Source organism: Toxoplasma gondii, chromosome IX (genome assembly GCF_000006565.2).
Source record: "Toxoplasma gondii ME49 chromosome IX, whole genome shotgun sequence".
In the NCBI taxonomy this organism is placed as follows: Eukaryota; Apicomplexa; class Conoidasida; order Eucoccidiorida; family Sarcocystidae; genus Toxoplasma; species Toxoplasma gondii.
Window position 1 is genome coordinate 6,027,808 of NC_031477.1, and position 19,257 is coordinate 6,047,064.

Consider the following 19,257-nt stretch of genomic DNA (forward strand, 5'->3'; position numbering starts at 1 on the left):
GGAAGTTCTCGAGGGGAGGAAGCTTCCTCGGAAGGACCGCAAAGTCTTTGTGGCACCAACCAAGCGAGAGAACACAAGTGGTCTCTCCACTTTTCACGTGCGTTTCTGACGAGTTTCCGCGCGTGTCCGTGAGACGTGAGATGCCTTTCCCCAGGAAAAGGAAGGTTTTCCAGGGGAAAATTGGCAACTGATGACTCCGGAAGTTGCAAACTCGTGTAGGGAAAGCTGCTCGAGACGGCGAGCTCTGCTTTTCCCTACATTCGAGGTGCCATAGTGATGAAACAGGTGGTCTTTCTCAGCAACTCCGTTCCTGCAGGAAGGAGTCTGAGAAAAAGGCTCTGTTTCAGTCACGGGTTCGATCCCGACCTCGACTTTTTGTTCTTGTAGAAAGACATGAAAAAAATATCCAGTGCAACGCTTCGCATGTCGTGGCGCTGGAGTGTCATTTGTATGCTCAGGCGGATTTTATGGACCCTATCGACATAGACCAGTTCTCGATATTGTCACTCGTTTTCACAGCGATAGAAAGAACTGAGACGCTAACATGGTCAGGAGTGCCGCCGTCTTGCGAGCAGTCGTGTATGAGATATCGACTACCCTAGCCCAAGCACAAGTAGTAACGGCTGTTGAAATTGATTCTCTAGCCATCTTTAAGGTTTTTGTTTGCTTTATGTCGAAACAACTTGAAACCTCGAGTCATATTCAGAACAGTCTAGGTTCTTTTAGTTCTAACTAGTAATTGTAATTCCCCACGCAGATTGTCGTGCATGCGTAGTGGAGAGGCTGGCTCAGGTGCGTCATCACTCGTAAGTGGAACAGTGATGCGAATTCATTGTAAGCCAGCTGGTTTCTTAGGGTGGGCAGCAATCAGGTCTTGCTCCGTAAGCTTTTCTTTTGAGATCGGGTCTTCCCTCACTACATTATATATATACGGTCCCCCGTGTGTAGCACCCCATCAAGCTTCGTAGTCTTAAACGGCACGTATTTCTCGAGGATCCACTTCTTAGGGACGCCGTTCGAAGTGCTCCGCCGGGACTTCCTACGAGGAATGAAGCTGTCTTGTGGAAGGGGGAGCATTTGCCTTCGAGGCAGAGGAGCTGAGCACGTCGGAAGTCGCAGTGTTTGCGTAGCTTTTGTGTCCTTTCAAGTTGTAGCGAGCAGTGCCGGCGACGTTTCTCGAAGTGGTCCGCGGACATAATTGAAGTCTTAGGAACTGGTAGTCCGAGTGGCATTCGTCAGCATTTGTTACTTCCGCCAACAGAGGCAGGTAGGTTTGTGTAGCAGGAGAAGCAGTTCGTACCGACTCCGCTTAAGTAGCGGAAACAGAGAGAGTCACAGGCCCCTGGGAGTTAGTTATCGCTCCTCGGCGCGTTCGCGTTTCCACGCCACTCGACTGTCCCGGTGAAGCAGGTCTTTCTATGGAGAGTTTCTGTGCTCGGCGGCTGTCACCAGGCGCTGCCGAAAAAGGAGATCCGTCGTGTTTCATAGCAGTACGGTCGTCAGGTTTCCTCAACTGCATCTCCCGGGTTTTCGGATTCATCGTTTATTTCGGTATCCAAGTCTCAGGCACCGAAAGTTTACCGGTACTTAAGATAGTGGAAAGCCTGTCGTGTAGGATGTAAGCAGAGACCGGCTTGCGGCGAAACACCGAAAACAACAGTTATCACCGTTCTTGTACAAGGTTCAGTGCCCAGAAAGTACCTCAATCAAGAATTCCTGCTGGGTTGTAGAGGACAAAGTGTAGATCTTCACTGGAGTGCCGGAGTCGTGCCTGTTCCCACATGCGCGCTCGTACTGTGGTCAGAATGATTTCAGTGAAGCAGAAGCCTTGAGAATGGTGTACCGGGACACGAGACCGAACCTGCGAGGGAGATGTATCTGGATTTGACATAGGGGCTGACCACCAGTCAAGCGTTTCTGTCCGTTATTTCGAGAGATAACTTCGTGGGAGCCCGGGTAACAGTGGCCTTCTTTTGTCGAAGTAGCCCGTCCCGGTCGAACAGGGAAACGAAACAGAGAGTACAAGGATTTCCAACTCCATCGATACAGCGCTCAAGAAAGATGTGCTGTAGTCTCAGCCGGTGGGTGCCGAGATCTCAGAGGAAACGAGTCGCGATACGATGTAAAAACCTGAAGAATTTGCTGTCGGTGTCTGGGACTTGGGGCAGCAGCTGCAGTTGAAATTTGGGGTTCCACTGTTTCTGTAAGAGATTCGTGTGTAACTCCTCGGTGCTGACAACGCGCGAGGAGCGCCGCCTGTATGCAGACCTTGATTTTCCAGATCAGCGCTGTTGTAACATTCTACTTAGTGCGCTTACCATGAAGATCACGGAATCTACAATCAATCCTGGATCGTAGACTCCCCAGGAAAAGCTTATTATTGCGAAACGAGATTACTACTCCCAGTACGGGTCACGCCAAATCTTGATTTTTGGAGGAAACTCCTCTCTCTCGTACGGGTGTCGAAGCGTTTTACCGGCAGAACAGCAAGTTCACGTGACGACATGACGACCAGATCTTCTTCCGGAACCTCGGTTAGAAAAGCAGACTGATAACGGCGATGGGCCAATGATTCTTTCCTAACCGTGCAACGTGGATGCCAGCGACTTCAGATCGCACCTCAGACCAGTACGCGCTAGGCAGACCTAGAGCCTCTGAGGAGAAATCAAGTCGTATGGCCGAAATGAGATATTTCATTGGAGCACAACACTGAGAGCTGTGGTCTGCGAACCCTTCTGTACTCTACACGGAACACAAAGATTTCCAACAAAAAGTAAGCGAGCGGTCCACCTCGTCGGAGCCACTCCCCAGAAAAAGCTTCTAGATCGTGCTGTCTCGCAGACGATGACTCTCAGTACGGTGGTCCTGATCATCTGAGGATCTGAGCAGTTTTCTCGCGCAACCCGATGCCCCGATTGCAAGGGGTACCCTACTTCCGGAACCTTTGTTTCTTTGTTTTTGTTTGCCTGCCGCGGCAGTCTGCACTTGCCTTTTTGTGTTTCCAGCCAAAAAGGCGTTTCTACCCTTTCCCCGCTAAAAAACAAGTTCGCTTTGATTATGCTTCTCTCGCGTGAACAAGGTTAAAGAGCTGCCTAATTCCCTTGTGACCTCAGCCTTGCACATTTTTCGTGACTCCTTCTGCGGCCACTTTCACCGGGAAGAAGAGAAGTTCGTTGACCTGGAGATACAGGACGGGCCACTTTCCTTGCATAAACAATCCACCGGTTGTCCGGTGAAGCGAGTTCGCCTTTCCTATGGTCACTCTAGCCCAAGTTTCTTGCTCCGCGATGCGCGACGGCTGACAAGCAAGTGCCGCAGGCACCTAGAGAACCATCGATTAGGGTTTTTCGCAAAATTCGAGGGTGTTGACAAGGTTGTTCGTTTTCCTTGTTCTCTTGACCTAAAAGCAGATTCACAAGGAAGCACACAGGCTCGGTGGACTGTGTTTCTTCCTCCATTTCACAGCCCAGAAACTCCTGAATGAGACAAGCTTGTCTTGACCCTGGTTCTGCAGCACGCATGCCGCGCCAGCCGTTGACTCGTGTCGAGGGTCGCTGGCGACGAATTGCCGGTACACACTTTCGCCTGTGTCAGCTGGCTTTTGATTTTTTGTTTCTTCCAAGGCTTCCTCTCTCCATTTACCGTGCGTTTCCGCTGTCTTCCCGGACTCATCCCAGCACCTTGACCCTCTGCCCGAAAGAGCCTCACTCAACGCCGCGCCGGAACACGAACCCTGCAGGTCGCCACTTGTCTCGGTATTTTTCCGGGCTTTTCCCATCGATTGTTTTCTAAGAGCACTCCGTCGTGTCGTATCTTGGCACAGGCGCAAGGGTTGCTTCCTAGATTGCCTTTTCGTGTCTGTTTTTCTGTTGGTTCGACTTCCGTGCCGTCCCGCGAATTCGCTAGTCCCGGCGTTTCCTTCGGACAAATCTGGACTGTTTCACCCCTGTCAAGTCAAGTCGATCTCTCTCCAACTCCCCTTCTCCAATGAACGGTGCTTTCTCTCTTTTCCGCGAGATTCTGTGTGAAACGTTCGGAGTTTTTACGCAAGGAGCGACCCAGCCGCCGCGCTGCTGCAACTCGCTGAACGACCATCGACGCCTTCCGCTCCGGTGTACATACACCCGAAGCAACTTTCACTTGCGCGCGTCCTTTGGTTCATGTGTGTAGCCACACTTTTGTGTGTCTTCACGTATCTGTGTTGGAGGAACTTTCGTGAAAATGCTGAACGTTTCGTGATCGAGTGAGGTCGAACCGCATCAGACGGGAAGGGTATAAGGGAAACACGTGGAACTCGTAGCCTCTTCCTGTCTCGCAGAACGAGCACTTGGGCTTGGGCGCTACTGTCGTCTTCGTTCAGTCGCGTGCTTTGCTGCACTGCCCGGACGTACACTTTCTTCGTTTCTCGATTTCTTCTCTGCCTCCGAGAGGGACACACAGAGAGGAAGCGTGTGCGAAACGACCTGGAAACGACAGAGATCCGCCCATTGGCAACATGGCAGTGCCTGGGCCAATGGGGATGCCTGGCCCTCCCGCAATGGGGATGCCTGGTCCTCCTGCAATGGGACTGCCGCCGGGGGGACCCTACGGGGTGAATCCGACGTTGAGGCCTCCACCGCAAGTTGTTGAACAGAGTGAGATAAAACTTTAGAGTCCACAGCTCTTCTGCTTCTCCTTACCGGAGTCTCTGTTTTAGGCAGCGCTTGTTCGTCGCTCTCGGTCACACATCTGTTGCCCTCTCTCTTCCAGACGTCGTCTCCGTTTTCTCTTGTCTCTCTCTCTATGTCTCTTCTCTCCTAGCTCTGCCAAATGCTTCGAAGACGACTGCTTCTGAAAATACCTTCCGGGTGTGTATACGAAGCAACACAACGTCCGTTAGAAGCTTGGGCCGTGTCGTGCGTGTCTCCAGGCGTCTGGATTCGTGTGCTGTTTTCCTCACAAGTGTTGTCAAAGTGCCTGCACGTTCAGAATACAGAAGTGGATGTATACTGAAGAAGGGATTATTTCTACGACTACAGAGAACTGAAGAAGTAAACGCGCTGCACAAAGCAGCACATTTTCCACTCCAGTTTTTCTTCCAACGCACTCTTCCCCCTTGGAAATGAACTTGGTCGGGAAGGCTGACACTTTTCTGCAGAAACGAAGCAGCTTTCTCTCGCGAGCCTACAAAACACGCATGCGTCTGTCTCCGGCACGACTCAGTTCCACCATCTTTGGTTTTTTCCTCAGTTTTGCTTTCTCCACGTTCGCGTGATTATCTCAAGGTGACAGTCGACCAGGGTGATCTATGGAGTGGAACGGGAGGTCGGACCGAGCCTGCAGTAGACACTTCATCTCGGACGAGTGTTCATGAGCGAATCGACGTCGCAAGTGCGCGTTTCTCTGGGCAGTGGAGCTCCCTAAACTTTTTCGCATTGCTGGTTTCTGCTGTTTCGTTCCGCGTCAGTGCTCGACGAACTGGAGGAGAAGGCGCGCCACTACTTCATTTTGTACAATCGAGAGAAGAAAGCCCGAGAAAAAACAGAGAGATACAGTTTCTGGCTGCAGAAAGGTAAGGGCAAAAGAAAAAGGGCGTTTGTCAAAAGCTACGAACAGGTCTCTTTGCTTCTCTTCCAAGCACCCACCCGGGATCCAGATCCAGTCAAGCGACAAACGTAACTTGGCAGGGGACAGGAAATCTGTTTATGTAAATGCGTGGCTTCCGGGACTTCGCGACCACATGAATGATGCCCCATATTACTTCCGAACGGAGAACAGATACATCGAGTTCCGGAGACAGAATCGGCAAACAAAAAAACTTGAAATTCAATGCGAAGAACATTACTGACATGGACTCGATCCAGAGGGCGTCTGCATATCTCTTTAGTAGGGAAGCTGCTTCCCCACATGGCTGCAGAAACCGCTTCAAGAGACCACCTGAGTCCGTGTGTGCAACTGCTTTTTTCCAGAGCTCGCGGAACACAAAGAGAAGCTGCTGAAGAGCGCAGATTACATCGAATCGCTTCAGAACAAATTCGATGAGCTGAGAGGAGACCCCGAAATGATTCGCGACACTCTGCAGAGAATCGACCTCATGTATGCTCAAGTTGATACTCTCGTCCAAGCTCTTGCAGGTCAGATTCCAAACCCCAGTTTCTTGAGAAAACACAGATCAGACATGTGTCCTCTTCTCTCTGTCAATTTTCTATCAAACACACACGTATATACACACAATCATATATATATATATCTATATCTGTATATGTATATATATATATGGTGTGTGTGTGTGTGTGATGAAGTCTGTGTGCTCATTCATATATATATATATATATTTATATATGTATATTTGCATTTGTATTGAAATGTTTTTGGATGAGAACTATTATTTCGATTTGTTTGTTTGAAGTTTGGAAAATCTGTGAGGTCTCAACAAGGAAACTCGAGAAACTCTGCAGAGGGGTGGTGGTTTTTTAAGATAATGCACGCTTTTCTGCATGTCCTTGTTCACTTGACGGTCTCCTCCTTCTTGCCCACATTTTCGTGGGTGGTGAAAAACGCCTGAAGAGACTTCATGCCTCTGAGAAACATGGACGAAAGAAGATCCTGTGCCTCTTTTTTCTTTCAGGCGTATGTGGCTTTGCTGCTGTCAAGGACTCGACGAGAGAGCAGCTGCTACAGTGTGCTCTCGACTATCTCTATCCCTGTCGTGCCCTCGACCCTCGACTTCACGGTACGTCTCGTTCACCATAGAAGTCGTCTACACTTTCATTCTCGACGAAGGCCTTTCAAGGTATACGGAGAGACGTCTTCTTCTGAAGGGTGGAAGCGTCTCTGTCGTTTCGCTGAAGAGAGAAAACGCTCTGCAGAACGAGTGGCCGGGTGCCTCAAACTGGTCCTGCCCTCAGTCGATCTGAGGGATGAAGAAACTTAGGACATGTGGAACACCTCTGCATGGGCTTGTTCTTCGCGTACCAGCAGATTTTCTTCTTTTGTTTCCTTCCCCGTGGTCGTTTTAGGGCATTACACGTCGAAAACGCTCTTCTCGTTCTCCACGTTCTTTCCTCTTTATCGGGCTGTCTCGTTCTCTTTGCTTCTCTGTCTCTCGCGTCCTCCTTTTCTGCCGGGTCTCGAGAAGACCTTTGTCGCTTGTGAACGAGAGTCGCGAGGCCTGTTGCACTCGGTCCGGCCGACGCTGCTCTCTCTGCATGCATGCGTTCCGCTCTGCAGAGCTGTACGGTGTGTTGTATTACTTCCGCCTGGGCGAGAGCAAATCGCCTCCTGGGATCCCGCCTCCACCTCCAGAGCCGAGCTATGTGCCACTCTCTGAGGGCGTCGGAGGTCCCTGGATAAAACCGAGTCCGTATACGCTTTTTCTGAATCCGGCGGCTGGCCTCTCGATGTTCCAAAGGAACATGGCTGAGACTCAGAAGGCGGTGGAGGCTGAGGAGGCTGAGAAAGCGGGGAAGGCGGACGCCGAACAAAAGAAGGAAACGACAAAGAGAATCTTCGGAGCCACTGTCCAAAGTTCGGGGACTTCCAAGGCGAAAGTGGGCACAGCAAAACCTTCAGGTCAGTGCACACTCCCCCGCGAGAAAATCCCTGAAGAACCTCCATGTGCGCCAACAGTGCAGCAAGGGCCAATCGTTGCACACAACACCATATGCGAACATATATTTATATATATATATTTATATATATTTATATGGGTATCAATGTGGATTAATACGATTATTCTTCGATATATGCATATATATTATATATATACATAGATATATGGACATGTGGATACGAACATAGGGATATGAATATGAATGAATGCGTGTATTATACCTCCGAAGGTATATATCCATTTTATATGTATGGAGAAGAATGCTCAATCGTCTGAATCCACCGCTGTCGACACTTTAGGATGAGGATGGACATGATTCAGTAGGGCTCGGAAACTGTGGTTTTTGTGTTGTTTGCAGGGACAAAGACGTCGACCGAGACTGCGAAAACTGCATCGGATCCTCCAAAGCGCGAGCCTGTGGATCCAAAGGCGACTCTGAAGGGATTTTCTTTGTTCGTGAGGAAACTCGAGGAATTCAAGCGCCCCGCCTCCTCCAAAGTGGAGAGTCTCCGAATCGTAGTCAGGTAACGCACGCCATGCACAACTCCTTTTTTTCTGTAAAGCGAAGAACTCTGGAAATGGACGAATTTTCGCACAACGTCGCTTTCGCCTTTTCCAAACCGAGTTATACGCAGTTCGTTGTTACATGTATTGGTATATATATATATATATATGTATATAAATGTACGTCGGCATTTTGAGTTGCTATCGCATACACAGACATCTCTATCTACACAGATCCCCTCTGTATCTGCGTGCATAGTTATAGAACTGGTGGCCATTTTTTGCGTTTTCTACCACCCATGTCACTCTTTGCGCATCTCCATGTATCTGTCTCTATCTCTGCCTTTCTACTGTTTATCTATCTATGTGCGTACCTTTACGTTTAGAGTGAATAACACATATGTATCTACTTCTGTATCTATGGTGATAAGCAGGCATCTCCATAGAACTATGGAGTCCGTGTGGTGAGAGGTAGTAGAAGTCGACACACAGTGAACCGCTTTAGCGTTTCGTAAGAATTTTCTGGGGGGCGTTTTTTTAGGACGGACGACGAATCGGCGACAGACTCGAAGAAGAAGGAGGGGCGTTCCATGCTCATCGAAAAGGCAAGTACATGAAGTTTCCTCTGTGTCTTTTCTTTCCTGCAAAAGGCCGTTGTCGCATGTAACATGCTGAACTTCGAGCGTGCTGCTCTTTCTCCAACGAGAGGTGTAGAACGCGAGCAAATGCCCAGATTGCTTCTTAAGTATGTATAAATAATGCTAGAGTGCGTTTCCGACTTTGTTGACTTGTGTGTTTCCCTAAGTCTGTTTAGATATGTCTCAGACTCTGGATACCTGGAAGGTGAATGTGAAGAGAGAGTTGAACGTCGAACACCCGCCTCCACTCTAAACTCTAACTTGCACAGACAGGACGTTTTTTGATGCTCGTTCTCCGGATCGCCTTTCTCTTTTGTTCCGCTTCCTTCTCCTTTACTTTTTATTTCGCTTCGCATGCGTTTCCTCCTTCTCAGTGCGGAGGCTCTCCAGGAAAAGAAGAGGCGACGTTCAACCTACTGGTGGAGTTCCCCTCTTTGCCTGCCAAGAAGGCCGGAGGCAATCCGAAGATTGTAATTGACGTCTACGACAACAAGGCAGTACGTTGCTCCGTTTCCGTTACTCACAAAAGCGTCCTTTTTGTCGATCTATATAAACAAATTCACACATATACTTATATGTATTTGCAGTACACTTGAAAATATATGTTCTGAGCTTCCTTGACATGTTTGTAACATACAAAGGACAATCCGCGGAAAATTCTTCTCGCCACTTTCGATCTGCTGTGGACATCTCACTCTACCTCCACGTCCGTGCTCTTCTCTCCACACAAACCAGCACCTGACTTTTCTAAAAAAAGTAGTCTTATCTGCATCCATTCGTCTGTCTCCCGACGTCGATTTCTTCCTAATTAACTGCATTTCCTTCTCTCTCCAGCTGTGTCTGTCTACTTGTGTCTCTATGGAGCTTCCAACCGAGAGATGTATGTAATGTAAATCAAAAATAAACATATGCATATATATTTATGTATATTTGTCTATCTGTGCATACACATGTGTACATATACATAATATATATTTATATATATATATATATATATGCATACAGGCGTACTCTCCGTCAGAAGTCAGGAACAGGTAGACGGCGCCTCCGAGATTTCCGCCGCATTGCCATTGAGGAGTTTCAGAGCAAGCCCAAGGGTAGCGCAAGAATATTCATCTATAAGTGCGAATGGTCTACGTCTTTGTGGACGAAAAACTTGCCTTTTTGAATGCGATGTCTGCCGCCTTGGAGTTGTGGGTTCGCTGTTTTCGTCCAACTTCTTGAGAACGGTGCCGTGTGGAAGAACGTGAGACCTGCGGTTGTCGTGTCTTCTTCGTGAACTGCGTATCCAGTTTATGTGATATTTTCTGGACATTTTGTTTCAGTTTGCAGCGCTCGGCCGCGCGGACAAACCTTTCAACGACAAGAGTTTGGGCACAGAGGATGCCGTATGGTGAGTGATCTTCTCCTGGTTTAAAGCGCGTCAACTTTCCTCTCCGAATGCTCAAACAGTTGCTCGTTTTTTCTCTCTCCTTGTCGTCGTGTGGGGAGTTCTTGTTTTTTCGTTCACATCTGCTGAAGGTCTCTCTAGATCGTCGACGCTACGTTTTTCATCTCTGTTTCGCTCTGCCTTTCTCTCCATCTGTTGCGGAAGCTCTGCCAGGCATTCAGGCTGGGCGCATGCGTGTGTTTCCTTTTCTGCGTCTTCCTTTCGCTCTTCTGCTCTCGACAAGAAAGCCTCCGATACCCCCTGCGCCTTTTCTCGCTCTCGGCTGTCCTCGTTTTCTTTTCTCCTTCGCCTTCGCTCTTCTGAGTGACCACGGGAGAAAGAGCCGGACAAACGCTCCCGTTTTTCTTTGTCTTGTGACTCTCTCTCTCAGGGAAATCAAGGACAACACTGGAAAGGCTTTTGGTGAGCAAGGGAGTCTCTGGACTGCCTCGCGTCTCAAAGTGTGTTGCCTTGCAGACCCCTCCACGTAGTTCTCTCGCTTTCTCTTTCCAGACACTCTCTTCTTCGACAACTTCGCCTTTGTTGCTCGCGCTCAAACGGATGTTCCGCCCTCGGGAACTCGCGCGAAACAAGGCCCGAGTGTGGGTCTCCTCGACTCCAGCGGAACACTGAAAAACTGAACACTTGACCTGCAAACCTGTTTGCCTGTGCAGCCTGCGCTGTGCGTTCGCGGCCCTCTTCCCTCGATGTGTATTTCTGTGCGTTCCTCTTTTTTTCTCAGGGAAACTGGTCTGCACAGTCACTCCGTTGCCCCTGTAAGCCTCGCGTCTGGAGCGCGGGAACGCCCCAGCCTAGCCGCTCACTCGAGTTCTCCCTCTTCACTTCGACAAGTGCTTCCAGGTCGACATAATCTGTACAGTGTCCTGTGCATTTCACTCGAAACCGAGCTTCCATTTCGCGTCGTTGGTGGTGCAGAGAACTCAGTAAAAAGACGCATATGTGTGTCTCGAGAGTCTCGGAAGCTGGAAACCGAGACGCATTTTCGTGCCTTTCTCTGTGGAGAGCGGGTTGCATTGGATGTAAAGCAAATTAATCTCAGAGTGTCTAGACACCCGCCTCTCTGTGCGCAGACGCGCAGTCGATGCATATGGGGAACAGTTCAGGATTTTAGGCCGAGGAAGGAAGGCACTCTGTCATTCAGTGAAAGCGTTCAATAGGAACATGAAGAGTTTATAGCTCGATTATGCAAGAAACTTCATGACATCACAGGACGGAACTGTCTCTCGCACAGCCTCGAGGTAGACTCGGTTCAAAAACAGGTTTCCTTTATCTCTGACTGTTCTTTTTCTTCTGTTTTTTGTTCTTCGCCTCTGTGCAGAAACGCCCCACTCCCGTGTGAGGGTGGAGGCGGCGAGAAAGATGCGGGTGCAGCGAAGAAGGGTGGCGCAGGTAGGCAGAGGCAGAGCAGTTTTTTCCGTGTAGTGCCGTTTCTCTCTTTTTTTTCTCTCTCGTTTCTGAGGTGTTTCCAGTATCGGGAAAAACGTTCTCGCCACAGCGGTGCCGGCTTACTTCGCGATGCCAGGCGACCGGCGCCACTCGCTTCTTCGCTCTTCACCTCAGGGCTTGTGCCCCGTTTCCTTCTCTCCTTCTCGTCACTGGCCAGGTCTATTTCTTTCGCACCAGTCTGTTGGTATTTTCTCGTTCCTCGTTGATGCTCGACCGTCACTCTCTTATTCCTTCGCTTCCCCCTCACCTTTTCAGAGACGAAGGAAGCAGTGAAGAAGGAGGCGAAGAAGGAAGAGGCAAAGCCTGGAGCGATCAAGAAACCTGAACTTCCAAAGTTGGCGGTGACGAAGCCTGATTTACCGAAGCCTGGCGGACCGGGCGCAAGCGTTCCGTCTGGCGAGAAGAAGGCGGGAGAGGAAGCAAAGTCCAAGCCAGGCCCACCACCTTTGAATATAAAGAAACCTGATTTGCCGGCGCCTGCCAAGACAGCCCCGACGAAGGAAGGCATCAAGGCCGGGGACGACGCGAAGAAGTCGCTGGACATCAAGAAACCTCCTCTGGACCTGAAATCCGGAGATGCGGGGGCACCCAAGAAAGAACTGGGGGCTTCCGGTCCCGATCTGGCAGCGAAAAAGCCTCCTGGGGGAGGAGACTCGGCTTCCGGAAAACCTGGAGGTGCTCCTGCGGGACTTGTGAAGAAACCGGACCTCCCCAAGCCAGGAGCGGTCGTCGCAAAAACAGACACCGGCGCGAAACCGGGCCCTCCGGCTGCAAAAAGCGACGCCAAGCCGGGTGCAACTCCAGCGAAACCGGGTGCAACTCCAGCGAAGCCAGGTGTAACTCCAGCGAAACCGGATGCAACTCCAGCGAAGCCAGGTGCAACTCCAGCAAAACCGGGTGCAACTCCAGCTAAGCCTGCATTGAGTGCACCTGTGAAGCCAGGGTCGACGCCAGTGAAGCCTGGAGTGGGTGCGCCGGCGAAACCTGGATTGACGCCAGTGAAGCCTGGACTGAGTACGCCAGTGAAGCCTGGACTGAGTACACCGGCGAAGCCTGGATTGACGCCAGTGAAGCCTGGGGTGGGTGCACCGGCGAAGCCTGGACTGACGCCAGTGAAGCCTGGGGTGGGTGCACCGGCGAAACCTGGATTGACGCCAGTGAAGCCTGGAGCGGGTGCGCCGGCGAAACCTGGATTGACGCCAGTGAAGCCTGGACTGAGTACACCGGCGAAGCCTGGATTGACGCCAGTGAAGCCTGGAGCGGGTGCACCGGCGAAGCCTGGACTGACGCCAGTGAAGCCTGGAGCGGGTGCACCGGCGAAGCCTGGACTGACGCCAGTGAAGCCTGGAGCGGGTGCACCGGCGAAGCCGACTCCGGTGAAGCCTCCCGGTCCCAAGCCAGGGGCTCCGGCAGCTGCGAAAGTGGACTTGAAAGGTAAGATGACTCAAAGAAGTACGTAGACAGAGGAGAATTTGGAAACACACGCAGATGGTGAGTGACTCGAAAACGAAGAAACACACAGGCGAGACTTTTAAGATCTGAGCTAGGAGACCAATTCGTCGTATACTTTCACGAGAAGAAGCTCACAAATATTCCCGTGAAAAACTGTCTTTGTTAGTCTCCTTCCTGGTGTTTTTCTCTGCACAATACACGGATCGGTCTCTGGTTAGGACCTACTAGAGTTGAGAAAGACATCTGTGAAGCGTGAGTTCTTTTGCGGAGAGACGGGAAGACCGAAGGCGACGGAGGATGGGGAAAGACAGGTGCTCTGCAGAGTCACAGTTGTTCTGTAGGAGCACCATCGAGGGCGCGGAGAGGCTCTGACATGCGGAACTCTTTCACTAAACATATTCTGTATTTTTGGCCAGTTAGAACGCAAACGATAGCCTCCTAAGCATGTAAAAACACGTGCTGAAATTAAAATATTAAATGCATTATTTGTATTTTAGGTCAGAGAGACACGACAATAAAATGGCAGAGAGGGGTTTGAAAATATTAAAATATTAAATGCATTATTTGTATTTTAGGTCAGAGAGACACGACAATAAAATGGCAGAGAGGGGTTTGAAAATATTAAAATATTAAATGCATTATTTGTATTTTAGGTCAGAGAGACACGACAATAAAATGGCAGAGAGGGGTTTGAAAATATTAAAATATTAAATGCATTATTTGTATTTTAGGTCAGAGAGACACGACAATAAAATGGCAGAGAGGGGTTTGAAAATATTAAAATATTAAATGCATTATTTGTATTTTAGGTCAGAGAGACACGACAATAAAATGTCAGAGAGGGGTTTGAAAATATTAAAATATTAAATGCATTATTTGTATTTTAGGTCAGTTAGAAAGGAAAAGACGATCTCGTAAAAATATGAAAGCACGTGGTGGGTTAGCTTTTTCACCGTTTGCATTAGCCGGTAGTGGGCGTGGAACGAATGCAAGTGGTGTCTGCCGAAATCTCCGTGTCACTGAGAGATTGGACATGCAGAGAAATCGTAGAGTCGATGAAGGAAAAATAGCAAGAACAAAACAGAAGAATAGGACAAGGGCGACAGAGCGGAAGAAGTCTGAATTTGAATAGACCAGGTGGGGAAAAAAAGTTAGGAGCTGTGAACGGAGTTGGGGAGGGAGGAGATTTGTGATCCTTTTCCAGAAAGTGATTTTCTTTTGTCCGGTATTCACGTTCCTCGTACCCTTTCCTGACATCTGTGTCTCTCAGGGAAACCCGCTATCAAACCGAAGATTGCCGCCAAGTAACAAAGGGGCTTCTTTCAGTTGGACTTCTCTGTTTTGTTTCTCTATCTTTTCTCCCTTTCTTCTGACGCAAATCTCCCCTGCTTTGATCTTCTCCATCCCCTTCCTGCTCCTTTTCTCTCGTATTTGGCTCCATTTTTTGTGGAAGAGGAGAGCACTTGTCGCGTCGATGCGAGGATGTCTCGTAGCCGAGAAACTCGAGGAGAATGTACCGAAGGGGACTCCATACTTGTCACGCCTTGTCCCCGAAACTCTGAGCCGCTTGCGAATTCCAGTTGCCGACAGAGATGGAACTCATCGCCACCGCTCCAGAGACAGAATGCAACGCAAGGAACAGAGTCGAAGAAAACGAATCTTGCAGAGAAGATCAGACGAGGAGAGAAACAGAGAGAAGAGACAGGAGACAGAGGAGACGCAACAGCGAAGGAAAAGCAGACGTACTTTTTCCGGCCGTCAGGGAAACCTACCGTTTCGTAGAGCGCAGAGAACTGTCCCGAGAAAGGGGGTTCTCAGATTTCCATGTCATTTTCCATTTTTCGACAAGTGCGAATCTTCAGAACCGCAACTTGTTTTCTCCGGGAAGTCTTTTTGCTTCCGTCACTTTTTCTCTGAGTCTACATCGGCCAAGTTCTCGGCGCAGGATGTGAAGTGCTGCCGTCACTTGTGAGCACTCCTGCAGATGCGATTTCGGTCGGAACCGTCGGACGGTTGGAGTCATCATCTGAGCCAAGGGCAGAGCGACTTCCAAAATCCCCAACAGAGAAAGGTGCAGAGAATCAATGCATCGCCCTGTAGAAAACGAGGTGCTCGAGAGAGACCGTCTATGCGGCTGGAAGCTCTCTCGGAAATCTATTCTCTGTGCACAGCTCAGGGAATCCTGTATTTAAGAACGTCAGGCGCCTTCCCCCCCAATTGAACCTGATTCTTCTGTCAAGTACAGAAAAAAATAAAATGCCCACTCTGCGTCCGTTCTCACACAGAAGACAGACACCTACGCTGAGCAAAGCACAACAGTTTCCTCGCCTTTCAGAGGGAAGCACGAACTCTCCAGTCGCGGAGACGTCCCCTGCACACACTTTTGACACCTACTCACATTCTTGTGTATACATTTATATTCATATATTTATATATATATATATATATTACTTATATAATATATATATATATATATATATATATATTTCCATGTGCGTGGACATGCAAGTACTCGTGTTTGTTAGGAAAGAGCTGAAAAGTGTAGGAATCTATATGGACGGTTCGTTTCAACATGGTTTCTATTATAGATCTAGATACATGGAAATGCATGCCTTGGTGGGTCCTTTTGAACACATGCATGTAGACATTTGTTTGATTTCTTTTCAATGTGCTTGTGATCTGTCTTTTGCTGTTGGCTGCGCAAGCCAAGCCTCGGGAGTAACGGCCGCAGTGCGTTGCTGTCTGTCTCTTCATTCTGTGACGTGACTGGAGTCTCCAGGAGAGCGCTTTTACTCTTTGCATTCCCAGAAGGAAGAGAGTTGATTTTCTTCCTAGCTGGGAAACGCCTTCCGTTCTCAGGAGTTTCCACCCCGTTCTCCTTTCCGAGCAAATCTTTCGAAAAAACTGGGAGAAGGGCCTCTCGGCCGCTATCTGAGTCGGAACCATCGAACGCTTTTTAGTGTGTTTGGAGAAGAGACGAAAGGAGAACAAACGAAATCACAAAAGCGACAGCACTCTTTGCAGAGGTGAGAAGCCAGACAAGCGAGAGGGCGGCAATAAAGCGGCCTCCTTCCACATGTTCCGCGGACCGCAACAACGAGACAGCAAACAGACAAGCGGGACCTTTCTACGACAGCCACAGCTGCTGCACTTTCTGCTCTATCTGCGCTCTCGATCAAAGCCACTCATGTTTCTCCGCGGCCCCACATCGTCGCCTGGAGGCCCGAAGTGGTTCCCGGGTGGCCCGCCCGGGCCGCGCAGGCCCCCGGGGCCAAGTGGCCCGGGGCCCCCAGGGCCCATGGGCCCGCGGAAGCCCATCGGGCCCATGGGTCTCTGAAAGTGGTTCGAATTGGGGCCCGGAGCGCCCCCACTGCGGATGTCTTGCGGATGATGCGAGCCACACATCGAGCCGCTCCTGCCCCCCCCTGGAGGTCCGCCGCCAGGTCCGATCGACATGCCTAGAAATCGGAAAAACGGAATAAAAATGGAAAATGAAAAAAGCGAAATCGAAGGGGAAAAAATATCAAAAAACTGAGAAAACAGTGGAAAAGCTTGGCACTACACGGAGCAAGACATGTGCGGTGAATGCAGGTGATCCAAAATCTGGGGTCAAATTCAACCACGGCGTCTGCGACATGCGTCTCCACAGCCACAATCCCACCATTCTCAAAATATAAACAGGCATAAACAAACACTTCTATATAGATGCACGTTTATATATATATATATATTTATATATATTTATATATATATTTATATATTTACATATATTTATATATATATTTATATATTTATGTACGTATATATCCCGAGGCGTATGTCCGTCTACGTATTCCCCTGTCAGTAACCATATATCTCCATGTGAATCGTTCTTTGTATGTTGTTCCTCGCATTGGTTGACGCATTTCCCTACAGACATCCACATGTTTCTTTCGAGAGAACTGTCTCGGCGCATCTGCAGAGACACACACGATTTCTTGCGTACCAATGGGAGGAAATCCACCTCTGCCGCCTCCTCGGCCGCCGTCCATGCCGCCGCGACCAGCGAAGCCGCCGCGACCAGCGAAGCCCCCGCGGCCGCCGAAGCCCCGCTGAAAGCCTGGACCGCCTGTAGGACCCATCGGCATAGGTCCGGAGCCTGCCGCTTGCACTGAAGAGGAGACGCAGAGGAGTGGGGAAACCATGCGTCCAGGTGTCATACAGAAACACAGGCCAACACAGAGCCAGAAAAGCGCGGGGGAAATGCAGGAAAAAAGGGGAACTGGAGAGAAGTAGAGAGAGAAAAGAGAGACACGAAGAGAGAGAAGAAAAGGTGGACTGTTTCTGACCTGCTCGCTGGACGACGGTCGAGTCCAGTTGCTGAGGCGGCATGAAGTCGGGCTCGCGAATCAGATCTGCGAAGAACAAAAAACAGACGAGGAAGCCAACGAAAGAAAAGATGAGAGGGAAGAGGACAAAAGGAAAGGAAGCGTTTGAACAGAGAAGCCGTAGAAGGAAAGAAAGAAGAGAGAGGAGAGAGAGGAGAAAGGGAGAACGGCGTGGACGAAACGCATCCGAGATGAAAGTCGCTTCGCGGAACACCTGCACATTAATTGGGTTCTCTTCCACGCGCTGGTGAAGATTTTTTTTACGGAGACGACCAGAGGGCTCCTGAAAGAAGTTGTTGAACGGTGACAAAGCTCTCTCGAGTGTTGTCTCTTTCGCGTCTTCTTCTCTCTAAAGTTTTTTCCAGGCAGTTCCAGGTCTGCCCAGTGGAACGCTGCGCGTCTCTACGGGGGCATCTGTACAGCTCTCCGTGCATGCGCAGGCCTCTATCTGGGGAACAGAAACATCTGCGGATCGATAAACCGCGCCGCAGGATCTTCGCCTTACTTTGGAAGTACTCGATTTTCTGGTTGATGTGTTTGCGCCCAGTCGCATGCTGCCGCCGTCCAGCAGGGGACGAGTGAGTGAGGTAGATGTCGCAGTATTCGCAGTAGTACTTCGGCATCTTGTCATCCAGTCTCTTCGCCTGTTTCAGTGCGGTCTGCTGTCTCAGCGCAAGAAAGGTCACCACACCTTCTGCGAAAACTTCTGCTCTCTGCTCCTCGCGCGACGCTCTCCGGCGAGAAGGGAGAGCGCCTTCCGACGGCTGCGCCGAGATTCGCGAAGGCGCCTTCGCTCTGGAAACTTGTGGAGCCGCCTTCGGCGACGCTTGCCTTCCGGCCCCCCAGTGCGAGATGCAGACGCAGACGAGAGAAGAGGCAGGCGCGACAAAACGCACAGAGACGCCAGAGACGGCGAACTTGCTCGAGAAGAGAGAGAGCGAGATTTGAAAGAGCGCCCCACTGGGGGAGTCGAACTCTGCCGAAAAAACGCGCAAACCGAGAAAGGAAGACGACGTCCCCACGGACAACGAAGGTGACGGTCTTGTCTTGAGAGGAGAGGAGACGCAGCCTGCAGGAGGAGGGAAGCTGGAAGACAGCTGAAAAAGAGCAGCGACTGCAGATTTCCTGAGAGACGCAGTCGAGGAGACCGCGAAGAAAGAAGAGCAGACGAAAGCAAGCGGACCGAGAGACTCTGCAGCGCCGAGAGCGAAGCCACAAAGAGAGAGAGAGAAGCGCGAGAGAGGAGACGGAGAGGAGACAGAGAGGAGACAGAGAGGAGAGCGATGGCGCTTTCGGCTTGACCGCGTGAGTGGCAAGGCGAGAGACGCCTCGGAGGAAGGAAACTGCGAGAAGAGAACAGATGTTTGGAGAAGCTGTTGACGGTGCGCGGCAGTCGGAGCAGCTGGGACCCTCGGACAGAGAAAGAAAAAGAGAGTGTGTTAGAGTGGGTTGCTCTTTAGTTGAAAAAACGGCCCAGAACGCGCGACGCGCCACGCAGCGAAGGCCAGGAAAAAAAGTTCTTTCGCCTTCGTGAGCGAGCCTGTAGATGCAGAGAAAAGACAACGGGGAGCACCTGGGGAGTCGCAGCAACGCACGCAAAAAACAAAATGAAACTGAAGCGATTTGCCGCTCCCTCTTCCTCTCTTCTCGATTCGGGTGTTGGCCGTCCACCCCCGAGCGTCGCCGCGTTTCGTTTTAAGAGGCCGATGAAACAGGAAAGGTCCTTTTTCTCTCAGGCGAAAAGTCGACTCTCGCTGAAACTCAGGGGCTTCGCGAGCGGCGCCGCGCGTCAAAAAGTCCGCGGGGGTT

At 50.2% G+C, this 19,257-nt stretch overlaps 3 protein-coding genes across 3 annotated transcripts; 2 read left to right on the forward strand and 1 right to left on the reverse strand.

Annotated features, from left to right (window-relative positions):
- Positions 1-4,495: 4,495 nt before the first annotated feature.
- On the forward strand, positions 4,496-14,389 carry TGME49_306350 (variable surface lipoprotein; the record flags this gene model as incomplete). The annotated part of the gene is made up of 14 exons (XM_018782481.1): positions 4,496-4,634; positions 5,447-5,551; positions 5,949-6,113; positions 6,608-6,712; positions 7,210-7,551; positions 7,950-8,115; positions 8,637-8,700; positions 9,108-9,230; positions 10,059-10,126; positions 10,554-10,585; positions 10,905-10,938; positions 11,502-11,572; positions 11,885-13,063; positions 14,352-14,389. 14 exons carry the CDS (start codon positions 4,496-4,498, stop codon positions 14,387-14,389), a joined length of 2,631 nt encoding a protein of 876 aa, XP_018636171.1.
- Positions 14,390-14,460: 71 nt separating this feature from the next.
- TGME49_306370 (hypothetical protein) lies at positions 14,461-15,802 on the forward strand. The gene has a single exon (XM_002370358.2). It carries the CDS (start codon positions 14,556-14,558, stop codon positions 15,051-15,053), a length of 498 nt encoding a protein of 165 aa, XP_002370399.1. The 5' UTR covers positions 14,461-14,555; the 3' UTR covers positions 15,054-15,802.
- On the reverse strand, positions 15,775-19,243 carry TGME49_306380 (U1 zinc finger protein). The gene is made up of 4 exons (XM_002370359.2): positions 17,954-19,243; positions 17,410-17,475; positions 17,067-17,231; positions 15,775-16,539 (listed from the first exon to the last, which is right to left on the reverse strand). The coding sequence occupies exons 1-4, from the start codon at positions 18,069-18,071 to the stop codon at positions 16,241-16,243; spliced, it is 648 nt and encodes a 215-aa protein (XP_002370400.1). The 5' UTR covers positions 18,072-19,243; the 3' UTR covers positions 15,775-16,240.
- Between the last annotated feature and the right edge of the window lie 14 nt (positions 19,244-19,257).